Below are 17,543 nucleotides of genomic sequence, written 5' to 3' on the forward strand. Positions count from 1 at the left end.
TAAATAAGAATAAGAAGAACTGAACAAAAGACTAATGAGCTTTGACCTATGTTGTAAACAACATAACAGAACAGAAAGGCTAACCAAGTTTAAGTATGGTTTTCAGTTCTATAGTTAACAATGCAGAGAAATACAGCAAACCAACAAAAGCAAAGAAACACTAAAAAAAAAAAACAACCCAAAGTGTAATTGTTCACCAAAGTAAAATGGAAGTTGAGAGCCTCATCATCTTATGAACATTTAATTTTCAAAATGAAATTACAACACAATACTGACAAAGGTGTTTCTTGGAAGATAAGAAGTAGCAAAACAGTAAAAACTGAGTATGAACAACTAGAAAAATGCCAAATAAAGCATGTAAAGTAACTGATAATACTTATTATTTAGGAGTGTTAGAGCTCAGAACGATCACAGAGCTTTTAATATTTCTCAAATTGTTGAATAAGAAACAAACCTGTAATATTCAGTACTTAAAATACTATATTAAAGAAGAATATGGAGAAAAGTATTCCCACATTTCCTAGAATTATACATGTGCTTTTTTAATTTGTTGTTTCTCTTTCCAGAATAATTTTTCACACATGTCTGGCAGACCAGTACTTACACGCAGAGGTTTGTGCTTTAAGCACGGAATAAAGCTGAACGGGCAAGTAAGCATGGGAACTCTAATAAACTAATTCATCAATAACCAAATACTACCACATTAAATTCCTTAAGAAGAATCAAAGTGTGAAATAACCCAATAGCTGATTGCTTACCTATACTCTGTATATTCTTTCCCTATAGCTTTTTACAATGAGATTGACAGCCAAAGGAATAAACTTTTCATTTTTTGCAAGTTCATCCCTCAGTGATGGAGTAATTCTGAGATAAATATAGTCTTTAATACACCAAGCAAGACAAGACATAACCAGACAAGACAACATAAGGAATACAAACCATGCCTTGTCTGTAAAGTTCTTTTCTTTTTCTACTCTAAATGCAATTGACTTTCAAAAATTGTTTTCAAGTTTTGTGAAAGATGAATATTTTCAGTAGTTGGTTTTTTCTACCTGCAGCAAAGCAATACATGTGAAGGAGCAACAAATGTGAAGCAATTCATGTGGATTTCAGACAGATGCTGTGCTCTCACTAAAGCACTGTGTAACTCTGTATTTCTTTCTTCAACTTTTCAACTACAAAGTGAAATGAAACTTCTTTTTCCAACTCCTCTCTTTAAAAAAGCAAATCTTCAATGTTTTTAACTTTAAAGTATTTAGGCAAAATCAGCTTGACAGAAAACAAATTCAGATGTCTGAATTTGCTTGTTCCTTTCATAAAGCAATTCAAAACAAATAGTGAACCTGAGTATTTTTGTTTTGTACTACCAGATACCCTTGCCCTGGTGGCTCTTCACAGATTACTTTCCAGAGCTAGAAAGAGACACTTTCTAGTGTCTCTGGGGGTCAGAGAGAAGGACAATTGGTTAGATAAACCCCAAGTTATCTCTCCCAAATTCCGAGCCTCTCACAAAGTTTGTTATTAAGCCACTAAATACATAACATTGGAATTTTTCTTAGCCAAAGGAAACACAGTAAGACAACGGAGTTTTGGAATTCAACCCCACAAAGACTACTGCAGAGCTGCAGTTTAGTATGTTAAACGCTACTGCAGGTCTGAAAGACAAAAATAATGACACACATTTTCCAGAAAGAAATACAGAATATTTACACGTGAAGTATTCTACATCTATCAGGCAGCATATTCTCCTTTAACTTACAATTGATGCATTGCTAGTAAAAAATGCCTTAAATTTGAAGTTTGCCATTCAAGTACTGGTCTGCCAGTTGTTACCCAATAATGAAACTTCAAAACGTATACTTTTAGGTATAGAAAACTTCATAGATGAATTAACATTGTTAACACAGAAGCAAATATGTAGGCTTTATTAAAAAAAAAAAGTAATATTTGTAAGGAAAAAAATTGAAACCCAATAAAAACCCAAATCAAACGTTTTAAAAAAAGAAAAATCTAATACTGAAATCTCAAAGTCACTTAAACTCTCTGAAGTAAGCATACTAAACAGGTATAGTGTAGTATTATAGTAGGTATATTAGACAGTACCAACAACTGTGCTGAAATAGTTAATTTTTAATCCACTGACGATGCAATAACATTTTCTGTGGCATTTTGAAAATCAAATCATCATCATGATTTACCAAATGCTAGTTGATTCACTGTAGCCCACTACAGCATGACAACCCAATGCCTTGGCATGGGATTTTATTTCTTGTCTGATTTCTGCCCACCATGCATCTCGTGTCTCTGGTTCATCTGAAAGACAAAGTATAAATCAGTTCACTATTCTGCACAATGTCAACATAAAGTTTCATGCAATTAATCTGAAAAGTCAGATTTTTCATATTCAAGTGTTTTGTTGTACCTGGTTACTTTTTACTTCCTAGCTATCACACTTCAAGCAAACATTAATGGGACTTTTTCATTAGTTTCCTTGTTTATCCCCTATGTGAACAGGTTCTGACAAGTTGGATAACACCAAAATACTGTAGATACTGTTCCAATCTCTGCCTACTTGAAGTCCACGCTGTCAACTTCCAACAACAGGTAACTTGCAACAAAGCATCACAGATACTCTGTCATACTGAAAAACTACTAACAGTAACGAAACAGTATTTGTAATAGTAAAGTAATATTTTATTTGGCTATATACTTGATGTCTTTGAAATAACCTCAGTAGTTTTTCCCATTTCAAGTAGTTCTCTCTCTATTAAACAGATTTTAAAAGAATTTGTTAAGACTGCATCACTAATCAAACAGACAGTTCTGTGGCACTTCTAACTTTGAGAAGAAATAGAGATTTGAAACTAATGTATATTTACAACATTAAGTAGTACAAGATACATGTTGACTATGTACTTGTTGGTGCTTTTTTGCTTCAGTATCCTGGTAACTTCACCTTTCCCTGTCCCTGCCAACAGATTCTAATTACCTTTATTGTCCTGGAAGTTATATGTTAAATGTATCCTCTCTGCTTTTCTTGAGTACTACATTAAAAATACTTTAAAAAAGAGTGCTGCTAGAATAAGTTTATGCAATCCATTTATTTTAACTGCTCAGCAATTAGTTCCCAGAACTAAAGCTCTTGTATCACAAGTTTTTTAAGTATGAAGTCATCAAATATTGATATTTACAATTACAGTTTGTCAGCTGTTTCTCCTATCAAAATTGCTTACCTGTACCAATGAATTTAGTTGAAAACTATGTCAATTGGATACATAAGGGAAAAACCAATAACAAGCAACAGGCACTCAGTTGCTACCAAGGGTTCTGAGAGATTCTTATACAATTTCCCTGAAATCAACTGAACTTTGCACAGATACAAACTTCCAGTCATTGATATCTCCTTGCTGAATCATAATTTACAATATCAAGGTCAAAACCTGGGATTTCTTTGGAACCAATTTTGTACTATCAGGAATATTTATCGTGTATGATAACCCCATATCATACACTAGGTTCTCTGACAACATGACAAACAAAAATGAAAGATGTAGATATACACATAACTTGAAATTTACTGAAACAAAAACATTGCACGGCAAGATGTACTCATTCATGAATTTGCCTCAATTTGCATTTAGAACTAGGCTTTCATCTTTCTAAAATAAACTAATGATCATTTTCTAATTAAAAGGAAGAGCACAGAGGTATGTATTTACATTCAACTACACATAACTTTAGATATCAATGTTGTGTAACTCACAGCATTGCACTGACTAAGAGCAGCCAGGGTGCCCAGACTGAAGTTTATCCAACCTTTGCTTTAAGAAATTAATGCTGAACAGAAAAAAAACCTACAGTGAGTTCTTAGGAATGTTCTCTGCAATTGACAAAAATATACACATTAAGACACAAACCAAAGGGTTTCCAAGAACTGATATGTTTTGTTATATCAGAGTTCACTTTAGCAGGTTTCAGTGCATTACTGGTAGATTCTTGAGATGCTGCACTTCACACTCCCAGTGTGAAATCACTGTTTAAACCCTTTCACTGACTGGGAATATCAAATGCTTGAGATGACACTCAGTAATCCTGACTTAGATGGCTAGACCACCTGCTGGCAAGGGCTCACACTTCAGCTTCCAAAACTGAGAATCACACAGAAATAACCCATCACATCACAGGGTTGGAGCTCCCAAGCTCAGCTCTGAGAACCATCTGTGGTACCCGAAGTAGGAAGCAAAATATCTTCCCTTTGATATGTGCATCTCTGGACAGAGGTTGTTCCTGCTGCCACTAGGTAGCAGCAGTAGGGTTGGTTGAATGGAGCAACTTTGGAAATGGATTGTAAGACAAAAGCTGCATCTGACAAAAAGCAGAGCTGTATGGAAGATATAAGACCTCAAGTACATTCTGCAAATGTTATCTCTAACTCTTTTTGGTGGGAGCAATTCCTCCTTCCCCCTCCAGTCACAGACTGGAATATTGCTTTGATAAGCAACATGTTTCTCTCTATAACATAAAAGTGTAAGTAGTAGGAAAAGTGGTTCTCTGACCATGGAGAACAATTCTTGCTCAATGAGACTTGAGTACAGGCAGCTGGTTATAAACACTGACTTAACAGTCACACCAATTTTTGTACTTCACAGAAAAACACTTGCAAAGGAGAAGTACCCTTTTCCTAGACAAAAAAAAAAAAGCCAATTTTCTAATTCATAACTTTTTACACCTTTAGGTACCATCTGGCAAAAACTGCTCCTACTTGTCACCAATGACCTTTCTATGACAAAGAGTGCAAGAAAATGTGAAGTCATGATGAGACTGAGCAACAGGTGAAGTGACTGAGGAGGAACAGAGAAAGTGCTGTGAAATAAAGATAAGATTACAGACGAGAATATGACACATTGAAAAGGTGTGATGTAGTCACAGTGAAAACTGAAATGGAATGAAATGTTGAAAGGAAACAGGTATGCTTGAGGAGAACAGAAAAGGTAGAAATAGTGACGGGTCCCAAACCCTATGCAAACATTTAGCTTTCCTACACAAAAATTTATAGCTTAAATTATTAAGTTTAGGAATAAGTTACTAATTTTCTCACCTAACTTATCTACCAGAAAGCCTTATCATAATGGAAAACACACACTGTTGTGAAGTTGCTCAACACTACGTCTTGCGAATGCAACATTTAACCCCTTTTCTGAGAATCTCTTCAACACCAGTAGTACAAAACTATTAACTATAGTAATATAATGGAGTGTTTTCAATCTTATTATAGATAAGAACAATTTTCCAGCCATTGTGTTCAGTGTAAAAAGGATCAGGCTCAATATATTAAAAAAAAAATCCAGCAATTTATTATTGCACAAGATCAAATATTTCTCTAAGAGTCATGCATAAACAAGTGTTAGTAAAGAAGACTTGGACCTCTGCATATCACATTTAAGTATTTTTTTCTTCCAGAAAGAGGCCAAAAATACAAATCATTATGTTTATATATAAATACCGTACATTCACAGTTTACAGGAACTTACCTTTTCATATTAAAACACGAAATTATTGTCTACAATTAAAACCAAACACCATGACATTGCAATCATAAGTTGATACAAAACACTGAATGCAGTGCAATGTGTAGCATTCATATTCTTCTGACAAATATTTTCACAAGCAGCCTTTTTTGACACATGAGCCACACAATTTCACATGGGGATGCTGTTGTAGCATTTACAAGTTTAGTAAAGCTAAGGATTTACATAAACAATTAGAGGAGTTAGGGAAGCAGGATGGCATGTGTCCAGTACACTCTGTAAGAGTGCCTGTTGTTTTTTTGCTAAGCAAAAAGCTTAAAGAACTAAGGGTTTGCAAAGCAGATTCAGCAGACAGTAGCCAGAAACGGTGGGTATTTTGGCGCATGCTTGGATCAGGTGACAGTACAGACTGAAAACTATGGCAGCTCACTGAAATGGTTACAGAAAGTAATGGCCCTGGATTCTAGGTGGAAGCAAAAAGGCAAGCATACAGAGCACTCAATCACAAGCTTGTCTAGCAAATCTACCAAGTAGTTTATAGCAAGGTTTATCTACAACTTGAAGCAGAAAAGTTTGCAAGAAATTACACTGCTATTATGCGCCTTTTGTTGGAAACCAAAGACTGAATATTCAACCTGGTTTTATTAACGTTTCAAAATTGGCATGATATTTATAACCAAGTGGAAGCAAAGCACACTGTTTCCAGAGTTCAGGTCTTGAGAAACAATGTTGTTAACAGTACCATGTTCTATAAAAATCGTGCCAACTCAAACCTCCTCCAACTGCAACTTCCCAAGCTCATTTTACAGAGCAGCTTTAGGAGACAAACAACACTGTCTTTAGCTTGTGCCCTAAATGTTCCTTGAGTCAGCCCTATCCACCAGCAAGTCACTTATCTCCAAAATATGAAGCTGACTTCCATGAGCTGTACTGTCGACAGGACAATATCCTGTCCAAATCTTTCACCTGGAGATAATCCTAGACACTATCAATACTTTCTGATTCATAAGAAGCAACACCTTTCCCAAGTTATTTGCTAGAGGTTCACTGGTACAGGGTCTTTCAAGATTTAGCCAGAACCTGCATTAAGCTAGGTCCATATAGGTTTCTAAAAACTGAATAAAAATTAAGAATGGACTCTTGATTACACAGTTCATCCTCAAGAGTTCCTGCATTAAAGCTGAATTCCTAGACATCCTGAGGCAAGTACTCCGAAGCAGGAACTGTATGGTTCATTTCAACCTATTATACATTGTACCATTTAGTAAATATTTACATTTATAATGCAACATTCTGAAACAAGGAGGACAATCATACTATGAAAGTTTTCACAGTCTATAAATGACTCATTGTTCTGTTGTCTCAAAAATGGTAATGGAGACACAAATGATATTATTTCAAATTCAATCTTTGAGTCACTAGGCAAAGCCATTATCCACATCTGCCATATCTCCTCATTTTTGTATCATCTCAATTCAAATCTACTAATCAGCTTATACATAAAGACGTGGGGGATTTTTAGTTTGGTTTGGCGGGTTTGTCACCTTTGTTAGGTTTACAAGCACCCTTTCCCGGAACTTGAAGTTCTTTTTAACCTTTCTGGTTATCCCATAAATATTAACATTATCAACTTTCTAAAATATTTAACAATTAAACAAGTGTATGAAAAGACAAATCCTCTTGTCTGCAAAGTTTAAACACAAAACTCGGGTAGCAAATAACTAAACCTACAACACGTTAACCTAAAACTTCAAAAAAAATTTCCAAGTCACTACAGCCTTGTTTAAAACAATTACAAAAAAATTACTCCCTATATTCATCTTTAAGATGTGAAAATGAAAACTTAGCTTATGATACAGAAAACAAAGTGGATTACTGGCATATATCAAATGAAAACTAAACCCGCAGCCAACACCACCAAAGAGAACAAGTACACTTACTCTACAAAGTTTTAACTACAAATAAAACATCCAGCCTGCAGAACAATTTGTGCTTTTCTGCCAGATGAAGTCAGAGAACATGGATCTCATTTCTCAAGCCCTAACTGCTGAATAAGCAAATAAAAAGCATATTTAAGTTTGTTCACTTTCTTTCAATTGAAGAAATTATTCAATCAATCAGAAAACAATTTTAAAGAATACTTAGGATTAAAACTGTACCCAGATTTTGCTTGTTTACAGTGATTTGAGGTATTTTAGCTCATTGATTAAACACAAACCCATTCATTTGCACAGCAGTTTCTTTTGAGTCAGTCAGGCCAAATCACTACATGACCACCAGAAGACTCCAAGAGTACATGGCAGAAAGCATACAGGAAATTCCATTCATCATTTCTTTTAGTTAGTGCCAGCTCACTATTGAGGAGTGTTAGCTTTAATTCCAAGATATACCCCAAGAGAAGCAGTGAGGTGTTCCTCTTAGAACATTCCCATCAAAACTACTGAATTCTTTTCTTATATTCTGAATTCCATGAAAACACCTACCTCACTGCAAGGAGGCTGGGGAGTACTCTGGATTTTCTTACAAAAGGAAAAATTAAAAAGATACTCTAAGTATGAAACAGAATTAACAGAATCTCTACAGCTTCTGTATCTCTTATATGGGTGAATGTATGTAACTCAGAAACATACAGAATTATACTTCCATTAGGGAGTTTTAACATGGATCAGGACATGTTTTTACCTATCTTGCTCCTAAACGGGAATTATAAAAATCCTACTTCAAGATTTGCCTTTTGAAATCCTATCTTAAATTCCAACCAGCTAAATCTCTCAGCCATATATTCCCAAATAACTTTATATTCTCAACATCATCATGCTCCCTTAGAGTTATAAAAGCTCAAACTACTGCCCAGAACATAACAAAATGTTAAATATAGGAAATAAATTTGCCTCTGGAAAACTAGTTCCAGGCCTAAATATGTACTTTTGTCAGTCCAGCTTACAGTTATTACTTTGATCACCCATTTATCCTAGAATGGTGAAGTCCTCACTGGGTAATAAAGAAACTACTTATTCTATTTTGTGTCTCTGTTCCTTTGTCATCTTGGCACAATAAATACAACCTATTTTAAAACATGAGCAATCTTCAAAGGACAGCTTCAAATTGCCACAGCAAAGGGTCTATTACCCAAAGCTGAGCACACTACACTGTAATAAGACAGGTCTTTCTAAAACACATTTAATCTATTTTATAACTGCAGAAATGGGATGGCCTTATTTGGCACAAAATGATACTGCCTCTGAATTTCCTATTCCTTGTTTAGATTCCTTGTGAATGCAGTATCTCTGCATTCATTATTTCTATACACTCACAACTATTTCTTTTAAGACAAACTAGTCAGAAAGACCTCTTTTGAACTTCTGAATCCAAGAAGTGCTTTTTGGAGCAAGTTCAGGACCTCAATGAGACTGCATTGAGAGAGACCAAAACCTCACAACTTACAAAAACCAGTCAAAATATTAGTGCAAAAGGTCAAAGACAAATTGCACTACCTAACAAAATCTAAAGTACAAACTGAACCAGGAAACAAAAACCAAGCCACGACTATGGTATTTCTTTATAAGAATCATGATATATTGAGGAACTTCAGTCTGTGCACTTAGAAAGAAAATCTCTTGTGCCTAATTCAGCTCAGATCATGATCTCATCCATTAACACTTATCACAGTTACTTATATAATCCTATTACAGTCAGCTAGAACTTGTTTTATCTGTCTATATATTTTCCTACAATACTGTCCGCAGGCATTTTACAAGGACAAGTTTACCTGTAATTATGTAGCAGTTGGGAAGGTGCCCTTTAAACCAGAATCATCCTGGTTTTCTTCTAAGAATAATATATTTTAAGTGAGGCAAGTAGTTCTACAACTGTATGTTTGCAACCACACAATGAAACATCAAAAGACTGGAAAAAACTCATTGCAATCCCTGAAGGAAATGGTATCAAGATAATAGTTTTATTCAAGACCCATATTTTGAAATTAGGAAGAGTTACGTGCAAGAATAACAATTTTCTGCAGGACCAAGATTCCCTCTCTTATTACTATCAATTCAAAGACAAACTGCAGTTGTGCAATAAGCAACAGGGGTTTTTTGAGTATTTGTGCAAGGAACAGTCTGGGTTGGCTTTCACACCATTAGCCAGATTTCAGAGAGAGTTTTAAATCAATATGAACAGATTAAATAATAGTAGTTATACTTAGGTAAAGAATTCTAAACAAATATTTTAAATGCCAAGTTTATTAATTTATAAATCTCTAACAGAACATGTGAATATTATTCTACGCTCACTGACAGTGATCACCCTTTGTTCAGTTATATAAATATCTACAAAAAAAATTATTGCACAGTTCCAAAGAAAATTGTTTCATTAACATACAAGGGTGTATCTGCTTTAAGAAAGAATATTCAAACACCATACATATTAACCATAAAAATTACTTAGAAATATTCACTCCTCTGGAAAGGCTGCAGAAAACTAGAGTAAATTATTACTGAAAAACCCCTCACTCTGTTCAGAAAAAGCCTCTGACAACTGCTTTAACCTCCCATTATCATATCAACACACTGATGGACAAAAAGTCAACCTGGAAATTCTCCAAAAGGCGAGAGGTCAAGCTTAAAATGTTGGGGTTTTCCTACTAGTTCTGAAGGATACCCACATCAGACACTAACATCAACATTCTGACATTTTCCACCGTGTTCTTACACTTACACCCTAGACAGAAGCACAAAATGTAATCTGTGCATTCACTGATGTTTGTGTTTCTGTGAAAGAAAAACATTCAGTTACAGAACCAAAGCATATCCAAGCTTTCCTCTTGCATTTCCTCATATACAAAAAAAGCTCCAGAGAATTTCACACTCCAATAGCGAGACTGGATATCACCCAAGGAGCTCAGGAGATGCTTAGGAATTTCATTAACAATCTTTTATCCTTCCATGTTTCTGACTATTGGAGCTGAAGAAGCACTGCTGGAGCAGCTTCCTAGATGAGTTTAAAATTTAACTGTGTGAGAATATCGTATATGTTGCTGCTATAAAACAGCCATATGGAAAAGCAGCCTCTATTCAACAAGCTCTTGCACTGCCTAAGGAACCTTTCTGCTCTGTATTTAACCTCAGAGCAAACTTTTAACAAAGATCCAGTCTTCAGGATCCAGGATTCCTTCAACACTTTTATATTTATAGTATATCCTTAACATTCTTTTTCAGAGACAGCACCAGTGTGTATCTTACAAACTTTTAGCCAATTCTGTCATCAAACTACATGCAATTCGCAGATGTTTAAGCAGCTTCTTTTCCATTAATGAAATAGTCAGTTTTTACTTCCATGTCTGATTTTCAAGCACCTTCAAATCTCTGACTTTTCGGATATTCCTGTTGTATCTTACACACAATTAAACCAATCTCCTTGCCATTTGCAAAAAAAAAAAAAAGAAATATCCTTCTATGCTACACAGGTTACTAAGCAAGCTGAAATGAAGGCTGAACATTTTCAGAAAGGAAAATAATTTTAGCCCACTTATGATTGTGATTACATCTTGCTTACATGTAATGTAAAGATGTAGCACTGTTTTCACTAAGCTGTATAAATCCCTGCTCTCCTTTAGGCCAAGAATTAGCCAAAAATGACAGAGTTAGCAATAAAGCTCTAGCAGGTGGAGATGAATAGAAATGTTCTCCTTTGGTTTCTCAGTGACAGGTCTGCACAGCATATTCATTATTTCAGCCTAGGACAGAGTGAACTTGTATGCAATCTGCAATTCAATTATCACATATCAGTGACTGATTTACTCTCTTCCTCCTTTCTTCTCTGTCCTGCAGCACATCAAGCACTGCAACAGAAAGAGAATTCAAGGAATATGGGTGTAACCTGCTCAGTCCCTAATCAGTAGGATTAATCAGCTCTTACTACAGACCTAGTGACACAGGTCAGGCAACAGAAACACTATTCTCAGTGTCTCAGACGGTTCTCAGCAAGGTATTAACTCTACAATGACTTGTTTGGTTTAGACCTCTCTACTCCAATATTTTTAGGTAACAAGCACCTCTGGGTATAAAATGCATTAATATATACATATATATATATATATATACCTTCTTTTTCCTGCAATTTCTAAAAAAATTAGACTACAGTTTTGGATATTCTGTCAAGAAACAATTCACGACTTTCACTTTGCTTCCTAGGCTTACATTATGGATCACTTTCTAGCCCAGCTCAAGGCATGTTTCGTGTCTGTACATAACTAAATTACTCCATTATTCTAATATAATTCTTCTATGGTAACATCCTGCTAAACATGGTCTGGAAGAAGCAATAATTAATTCAAACTTTTCAAGGTAGCATACAAGATGAAAAATTTTGAGCCATTTTTAACACCTTGGATCAGACTATGCTACACCAGTAATAGATCTGAGAATTTTATAATATTGTTTTCATACTGAAATTTAATTTTCATACTGAAAGTTAATGATAAAAGTTTATCACTTTAGAACAAGCAAAGAAAACCAGCAAAACCAGAAAAGCTCATAATTATAATATCACAGAATGCTCATTGTAGCAAGGGACAGGGATACAAAAATGAGCCAACAGTTTTAGGCTCTACCTATTATTGAACTATTTGCAACATGGAAAACGTATAGAAGATAACTTAAGCTGAACTTTAGAGCACGACCCAGAGCTGCATTACAACACTGAAATACCAAGAAGGAAAGTTTGTTTCCAGGAGAAACAAATCCTCAGAGGTCAGCTTTGTACTTTTTTACTGTGCCAGCTTTAAAAAACATCAAAGTTTGGCAAGGTCTGCTGGCTTGGATATTACGTGTAGAGAACTTATGCCTGACTGTCTTCCAAAGCATGTCACCTTTCCAGAGGAAGAGGGTGAAGGGGAAAAGTCTTTATTTCTCCCCCTAACAAGCCAGGTTTTGTATAAACTGCATCATCAACCCATCTATCCTTTCTGCAGCTGTTGAAGTTATATATTTTGATCCCTAAAATTGCATAAAAAATAGAATATAGGGGCTTTTTCCAAGTCAGGTATTAGAGTGATTTAAAAGTTCAAATAATTATGCTGTAATTCCCACAAGGTGATTGCATTTTACAATACAAGATTTATAAACCAACAAATCCTGGACTACATGCTACCCTTCTCTTTAAACAGATAGTTCTCTATTTTTCATTCTTCTGGGCAATTTTTTACATCTATTATTTAGAACAAACACATGAATCAATTTCCTGAAATAATAGAAGTACAGCCATTGTTAAAGAAAGTGCAAGCTCATGCAAAACAAAACAAAACTAACCCAGTCTCCCCCAAATCAAACCAATAAACCAAAAAAAACCCCATTAAATAAAAAAACCCAAACCCAACCAAACAAAAAACTAAACCAAAGCAAAAAAAAAAAAATAAAAATCACACCTGACATGATCCCAACTGTATAAGTAAGAATCCATTCTCTTTCCCTAAATTACTTCCTTCATGGATGCTGAGCTGAAAGCTAGTACAGAATAAGTATCTGAACATTCAGCTTTCCAGATCAATATCAAATTATTCTTAGCAATACTAGCTTATACTAAAACAATGGTTTGTAATTTTAAAGAGTCTTTAACAACATTAAAACATGACATTTAGGCATTTGATGATTAAACAGATTTAAATTTGAAGCATTAACCTAAATATTCTACAGCATTTCTAAGAACTTCACTGAGCTGCCATAATTTCTGTCAGCATATGTAGTACTGAATGACTAGTAAAATACCTGAATTGAAACTATTCCAGTCTAGCAGTTTGTATGATCTTGTGTTACCCATAATTCCGACAAAGGCTGAGTTCAAAACAGCAAATTAGTAGATCAGTTATAGGAGCAGAATAGTGAAAAAAAACTACCAACAAGAACACAATTGACAACACCAATCCACAGGAACTGGAAAGACACAGACAGCAGAGTTAATAAGAGGCTGAAAGAGAAAGGGAAAAAAAGGAGCATGCTATAGCAATCTAGCACTAAAGTGACCAAAGGGTACAGTGTATAGCAATTATTGTCTTATTGGTAAGTTCTCAATCCACCTTCAAACATTCTTTCCTCTTCTGCATTTTCCTGATTTATTCATCTGCCAAGTTATTTTCTTCCTTTAATATTTCACAGACTTATTTGACTCAAATGTTTCATGATCATAATTATATCAGATTCTTTTTTTTTTTCACCTTCCCTCCCATAGTCATGTGCCTTCATTCCCCCTTTTGCAATACACAGAGTTCCAAGCATAACGCATTTTACATTCACTTGTCAGGAGTAATTTTCAAGTCCCACAAAAACAACTGCAGTTGTGCAAACATGCATCTCTATCTTATTTCTTATTCTGCTTTCAGTCAGTTGGTAAAAATAAAGGAGTCCATAATGCAAGAGGTTAGTTTTTAAAACTTCTGAGCAAAACTGATTTTTTTTTTCATTTTGTCTTAAATAAATTTATCATATGGTAAATTTTGCATGTAAGAGATCTGTATCAGAAATCTGTTGAAAATACAGCAGCCTAAAATAACTTTGTGGCAAAGAACCGGAAGACTTGCATTTAAATTATACTTTGACTTTTTTTTCATCTTCTCTTCGCCATATAAATAGATCTTACAAATAGGAAAAAAGGAACAATACTGTGTAGTCACATGCTTTAAAAAATCCCTTACAGTAGGGGTGTTTAATTCAAATCAAGTCCTGTATTTTATTTCATGTTGCCAGTTTATTGAATCCTTAGATCAGCAACAATCTACTTGCTTGGAGAATTGCTTGCCTTGGGCCACGGGAAGAAGAAAGAAAAGAAGATTATTTTTTGTAATTGCTTTTAAAGATGCATTTGCACAAACTTTGTTTTATTACTTCTGACTAGTGCATGCAAAACCATTATAGGTGCTATTTTCACTCTCCTCTGCATTTTGAAGTGCACTGTCAACTCCAGCTTTTTACAGAGTACTCGTCATCCTGTCTCAGTGACTAAACCAATAAAGTCTTCAGAGTCAAAAGTCTTTTAATTCTAACATTAGAACTAGAACATGCAAAATACACATTCTAGTACTGGTATTTCCAGGTAAATATTAAATAAAAATCTTAAAGTACTGTTCAGTATAGGGCTTTTAAGAACAGAACAAAGCTGTCAAGGTTTTATCAAAAGAGGTTAAAAACCACGTATTGAGGTAAATTGTAGCCATTAGTCCTTAAGGATTTCAAGGAGCTGAAAATCAGAAAACATTAATAGTTAAGATCAAGCATTTCATCTTACTTGTGTTTGAATGGAAAATTTGCATCAAGTTTAAATTCTACGAAGTGGTAAAAAAATTAATTAAGCCCTCAATAATTCAGAGACAATTTTCCGTGCAAAGTTACTGATTCAAAGTACTTTATTATAATATTCTTTAACTTGCTGAAATGTTTCTCACTAAAAACATACCCTCTGAGTAACTCATTTTTCCAGCTTAAACGACTGCCTGAAAAATATTGCTTCTAATATACATTGTTAGAATAGATTTGTATCTACCCAAATGCTGACATGTTATAAAGATTAGAAGCAGGAGATCATTACGACAGGCCCTGTGCAAGGAGGTCATTCTTGTGTCAACGTACCAGGATTGTGGATGCGATCCAGGAGCTTCACAGACCGTGCACTGACAACGCCACCAACGTGGACAAGAAAGCCTGGTGGAAAGGTCGTCAGGGTAAAAAATGGAAATTCCTGTTATGATTAAAAACAAACATCAAATGATTGCTTACCAACCACTGCTGATTGCCAATAAACATGCAATGAATCAATAAATTTCCCTGAAATACAAGCAGAGCAGTTACATTAGGCCAAACATGTCTTTCAGGCTTACTGAGCACTATGTAACCACGTGTCTTGATATACCCAGAGTATCATAAAAGCAGAGGTATTATACAATGTAAGAATACTTTTCCCCCACAGAGGTGTTTCTTAGCAGAAGAGTGATAAATAATCAAAACTTCACACACTTGTGTTGATGAAGCCTCTATTGATCACTTTTACCACGGCAGCTAAACAACAGAAATCTACTTTCATTAGCTCATACAAAGTAAATATTTTTTCCACTTTTAGGTCTTATTGTTACAACTGACTGCAGTTTGGTTCCACAGCACAGGGTGAAACAAACTGTAGCCTTGCAAGAATGATGAATGACTTATTACAGGAAAACATACCTAAAAAATTTTAATGGACTGCTCTGCTCATAAGCTCTAAGTATAAGTAAAAATCCATCTTGTAGAATAAAGCAAAAGTCTTTGAAACACAATTATAAGTTCTTAAACCTAAGAAATGCACTTCCAATTAATTTGCATAAATTAGTTTTTACCAATTCATAAGCAAAACGAAGAGCTAATAAGTTTCCAAAACTACTCAAGAACCCAATTCCTCCAAGAGGCAAAGTAAGTGATAACAGCAATTTTTCATGTTACACGTGTTGAAAAACAAGTCCTATTCAAAGGAGTTGAGCCCAAAACTGAAGATTTTATTTTCTACAGAGACTTTCTATGAAATGTCTAATATATATGTAACAGCACACTTATGGGGGAAAGGCAATAATTCATGTTCAGCAATTCTAAATGCAGAGAAGCAAAAAACAACATAAAAGAAAAATCATGCAATCATTGTTTGTATAATCATAATTGGATAAATGGAAAAAATAAAATACTATCATTTTATGAGAGAAAGTACAGGATAGAATCCTTTCTCACATACTTTGAAGCATTTGGAACAGCACAGCTAAACTGAGCATCTACCTAAACAGCATACATGCTGCAGATTAAATGAGGATGACGGTTCTTCCAGCAATACATGGCATGAAAAGTCCTCTTAAACTAAAACCCACTGTGAATTTAAAAATTATTACTTCAGAATTTTTACTGCCCCTATTATAAGTACCCTTAAAACTTTTAAAAGGTCCTACAAACTTCAAGTTTTCTGTATTTTCGTTGGGCTTAGACTTTTAAAATCAGCAACCATAGTATCAACAACCAGAAAAAAACCAAAAAAAGCAACCCCAAAACCCACCAAAACCTGCAGGCATGTCTTATGATCCAATTAAAAAGCAGGAAGATTTCACCACAGGACTCTGCAAACCTGTTCAACTAATGTGTCTTCAGGAGCATTGATGCATCTCTAGAGAGCATTACAGTAAAGATTCCCCCAGAAGGTTCTAACAGATTAAAGTGCTTTGCAAGTTACCAGAATAGTCAAAAAAGCTCTGACTATAACAGCCTAAACTCCTTTTCCGAATGTCTTTCATGTCGAAAAATGGAAAAAATGTAGTACATAAACATATTGTTAGAAACCTATTTCACTGTGGCTCTGTAACAGCAATTGCTCAGTAATTCTCAAGTATGCTCATAATATTTCTCCCTGTAGAATTCTGTGACACTCATTTTGCCTAACTTATCTTTAAATATCTAACATACACATCTGCTCTGCCCCTTGCATATAGTCATCCCACTTTAATGCCATTCAGATTATTAGCTTTTCCAGAACTACAGAAATCAATAAAAAAGTTTACTGCGTATGCCACCTATATGAAATTCTATTAAGCCCATACTACATTTGTATTTTATATACACATATATATACTCAAACTTAAACTATGCTAAAGCAGTATAGACTGAACAAAGTAAACAACACTCCATGCTCCAAAGCTTAACCAAATACTATGTTCTTTAACCTATATGGAGATTCAGAAGTTACTTTCATTTTTTGTTTATTTTCATAAGGCTGTGTAGCATGTTCAGACTCCTACACCACAAATCAGGAATAAAACCTCAAATAATGACATGGTTTTCTCTCAATCAATATATCAATACTTGCAAGTCTGTATTACAATACATGATGAAATTAGACCTGTGTCCTATCAGTGAATTCCAGCCACAGACAAACCTGGGTATCAGACTCACTGAACCCTTCTGACATGATTCCTTTAACAGTCTCTCACCCATTCTGACACAGATGGAACTCCATTGCTTC

The 17,543-nt window shown here is 34.8% G+C and overlaps 1 protein-coding gene across 13 annotated transcripts in view; it reads right to left on the reverse strand.

Annotated features, from left to right (window-relative positions):
* C2CD5 (C2 calcium dependent domain containing 5) overlaps positions 1-17,543 on the reverse strand; it is a 66,066-nt gene that overhangs the window by 25,147 nt on the left and 23,376 nt on the right. For 8 of the 13 annotated variants that reach the window (XM_027680794.1, XM_027680786.1, XM_027680783.1 and 5 more), the window contains 3 exons: positions 15,146-15,254; positions 13,292-13,357; positions 2,199-2,313 (listed from right to left, as the gene is read on the reverse strand). In XM_027680794.1, coding sequence (XP_027536595.1) covers positions 2,199-2,313; positions 13,292-13,357; positions 15,146-15,254 — 290 coding nt within the window. The remainder of the gene's footprint in view (positions 1-2,198; positions 2,314-13,291; positions 13,358-15,145; positions 15,255-17,543) is intronic. The other 5 variants (XM_027680791.1, XM_027680789.1, XM_027680785.1 and 2 more) reach the window with 1 other exon arrangement.

This window comes from Neopelma chrysocephalum, unplaced genomic scaffold, assembly GCF_003984885.1.
Source record: "Neopelma chrysocephalum unplaced genomic scaffold, ASM398488v2 Primary Assembly neopelma1_59, whole genome shotgun sequence".
Classification (NCBI taxonomy): domain Eukaryota; kingdom Metazoa; phylum Chordata; class Aves; order Passeriformes; family Pipridae; genus Neopelma; species Neopelma chrysocephalum.